The sequence below is a fragment of the Macadamia integrifolia genome, chromosome 2 (assembly GCF_013358625.1).
Source record: "Macadamia integrifolia cultivar HAES 741 chromosome 2, SCU_Mint_v3, whole genome shotgun sequence".
In the NCBI taxonomy this organism is placed as follows: Eukaryota; Viridiplantae; Streptophyta; class Magnoliopsida; order Proteales; family Proteaceae; genus Macadamia; species Macadamia integrifolia.
Window position 1 is genome coordinate 6683741 of NC_056558.1, and position 3521 is coordinate 6687261.

General features: G+C 37.5%; 1 protein-coding gene across 1 annotated transcript; it reads right to left on the reverse strand.

The window, feature by feature from the left end:
• Positions 1-952: 952 nt before the first annotated feature.
• LOC122056920 (putative receptor-like protein kinase At3g47110) lies at positions 953-2556 on the reverse strand. Its single transcript, XM_042618890.1, has 2 exons — positions 1875-2556; positions 953-1749 (listed from the first exon to the last, which is right to left on the reverse strand). The coding sequence occupies exons 1-2, from the start codon at positions 2554-2556 to the stop codon at positions 953-955; spliced, it is 1479 nt and encodes a 492-aa protein (XP_042474824.1).
• Positions 2557-3521: the final 965 nt, after the last annotated feature.

Here is a 3521-nt window from a genome sequence, read left to right on the forward strand (position 1 = left end):
TTGCAGAAGAAAATCTATCGGTAGCTTTAAGGAGTTGGGCATAAGAGATCTTAAGATGACGACCGTCAATCAAAAATAAAGTGGATTCTTTCTTTTCTTTTCTTTTCTTCTCCGGTAGATAATGAAAAAAAGTGTCCCAAAAATCAAACATAGAGAGCCCCCACAACCACATAGGATGACTATTATCTGGAAAACATGAGGCCTACTACCATCTTCTTTTGACTTTTGATCTTGGCATGTTGGCAAATGTACTTCTGGTATACCTCCACAAAGCTTATTGTTTTCAATCACTGAAATCGCACTCAAATTTCCGAAAACTCCATCTGTTGATACCTCACTCTCCAAATGATTAAATGATAAATTTAAATTTTGTAAAAACTTAAATATACCCAAATATCTTGGCATAAAATCAAAGAGGTTGTTGTGTGAAAGATCTAAATCTTGAAGAACTCTTAAAGAACTCATAGATTTTTTTTTTTTGCTAAATGGATAATTTATTGAGAAAGAAGATAAAAAAACCAGCAAACAACAAACAAATCACAGAGCAAGCCACGAGGCCCCACCTTCGGCATAGCCATCAGCAGGACCTAGGGCCACTCACTACATAAATCTATACGAGGGTCTAGAAGATTCATCTCTCGCCATCATATCAGAGATATGGCCTGGAAAAACGTCATTGACTGTCGAGCATCTTGATTTTGCAGCTTTCTTGGCTAGGAAGTCTGCCACCGAGTTCCCTTCTCTATAGTTGTGAGTGATTTTCCATGTAATACTTCCCAGGAATTGCCTTAGATGGTTCCATCTCTGCATAGCCATCCATGGAATTTTTCCCTGATGAATTGACATAACCAAAGCCGCTGAATCTGATTCTACCCAGAGGAATGGAATAACTAACTGTTTTGCTTTCATGAGACCATGCATTAGACCTTCTAATTCTGCTTCATAATTTTCTTTAATCCCCAAGTATATGCTGCAAGACCAGAGACACCTCCATAAAAAGGTGCTCTAGGCTTGTACAAATGCCAAGGGTGCTAGGGATTTCCCCACACAATATGTTCTCAAAAACATCTAGGATTCCAAGATTGGTTAGTCGACCTACTTGCAAAGGTAAAAAACCAAAGAATGAGTTTCTACTCAAGTTTAGCTCTATCAACGTGGAAAAATCAAATATCTCTCTAGGGATGATATCACTGAAACTATTACTGGAAAGGTCCAAGCGTAACAAATATTTGCATTTTGCAAGACTTGAAGGTATTTTTCCTTGCAAGAGATTTTCACTTAAGGAGAGTTCAATCAAGAGTGTCAAGTTTTCAAAAGAAGAAGGGATTGGCCCTGTGAATCTATTCCTGTATAATTTGAGTTGATTTAGCATTTGAAGTCTCCCAATTGAAGTCGGAATACTTCCTTCCAATAAGTTACCATATAGGCCCAAGCTTTGTAAGCTTTCAAATTTCCCTATCCCCACTGGGATTTCTCCAGATATTTGATTATTTGACAGAAAGAGCATTGTCAGTTGGATTGATAAGTTTACTATGTAGTTGGGGAACACACCACCAAACCGATTTCCAGAAAGGTCCAAAAATGTTAAACTACTACAGTTGGTCAATGTGTCGACAAAATTCAGGTCATCAACCCCTCCACTTCCCAAGTGATTCGAATACTTTGAAAGCCAATTGAGATTTGATAGGCCTTCAAAATGGATATCCACTTTCCCACTAAGACTGTTTCCACCAAGTTCAAGTTGTTCAACTTTTGACAAATTAGACATAGAAATTGGAATTGGTCCATGAAATTGGTTTTCAAAAATAAAAGTTGTCTTTTATTAGCAAGAGTGAAGCCTAAATTTGGTGGAAGATTCCCTTGAATTTGATTACCTCCAACATCAAAACCAATGAGTGAGGAAAGATTATATATACCTAGAGGGATAGTTACAGACAACTTATTTTCAGCAAGCGTGAGATACTCTAATCTTTTCAATTGGGCAAGGGCATTTGGAATACTTCCACTTAAGTGATTGGCTGCTGTGGAAACGGTGTCAAGGGATGAAAGATTTCCAACGGAAGGTGGGATCTGTCCCGTCAATCTATTGAAATGGAATGCAAGGAATTGAAGCTTCGACAAGGTACCAAGTTCTACTGAAAATTTTCCCACAAGATTGTTGAAACCTAAACTGATTTGTCTAAGGTTGGAACATCGTGTTATGTTGGGTGGGATTTCCCCTTGAAATGTATTGTTGTGTAGGTATAAATAACGAAGTCTGGACCGAAAGCTTACTTCATGACGGATTTCACCATGGAAGCTGTTGTTGTGGAGCAAAATCTCGCAGAGGAAAGTGAGCTTTCCTATTTCTGGAGTCATGGATCCCACCAATCCACTAGACTGTAAATGCAAGGCTCTGACCCTGTTTGGATGCTGGTGACCGCCACATAAAATGTTTGGCCACTTGCAATAGGGGACAGAGTCATTCCAGGAGCTCACAACATGGAAGGGATCATTGGTTATGCGAGCCTTGAAAGCCAGAAATGCTAGTTGATCCGTTCCATTTGCCAAGCTCATGCAATAACTACTACACCAGAGAAGGAGATTAATAGTGAAAATGGATAAAAGTACCAAGGTAAAACCCATCATATAGGTAGACTGAAAATTTGGAGGTGGAGAAGAAGGCAAAAGTGTGGATGATGGGGAAAATAATAGTCTCAGCAATTGCAATTTATAGTCTTGGCTGAATTAAACTATTGAGAAGATCATGAAAACAAACCCGATACTGTTTCTCAACATTTGATACTAAAGTCAGTCCTTACATATAAGAATATAAGAATTAAATGAGGGTCCCTACTCTCTCGTGATTCTCATCTTTACTCCATCACTCTTAGGCCTTATGCCTTGACAACAATAGCCATTAGAGCAAGATTCAAAGTTTCAAACTAACTTTACCCATAAATTATAGAAACGAGCCCAATATTTTATCAAAAGTAACCATACTTTCCAAACCATACCTCACGTTTCACGTGGCAGTCTAAAACCGTTTCTTGGGTTATTTATTTTATGGCAAAATGGTCGCGGTACGTGCAGAAAAATAGGAATGCAGAACGTTCGGAGCTCAGTGAATGTTCATGTAAGTGATATGATTGACACGTGTTAAATATGTAAATCCTGCTAACAGAGTTGTAAACGGTTACAACTCTGTTTAATATTATTAATATTTAAATAAATAAATAATAAAAATCCCAATATAAGTGGACTCCTCCTTTCATTTCGCTTAGAAATCTCAATCCTCTCTTTCTCTCTCTCCTTGCTTCTTCTTCAAGGTTGTTCCTTCTTTCTTCTTCCTTTTTCACCGCTCTCCAATCTAGTTGAAGTTTTGTTTACCAATTTCAGTGAAGATTTGCATCCATGGTAAATTCTCATAGGTTAATAATATCTACCCAATAAGTAATAATAAAATCCTAGATATTCAACAGCTTTGTTTACTTTATAAATTCAAATTTGTCTTTTGCCATATATGCAAACTTTAATGTCCA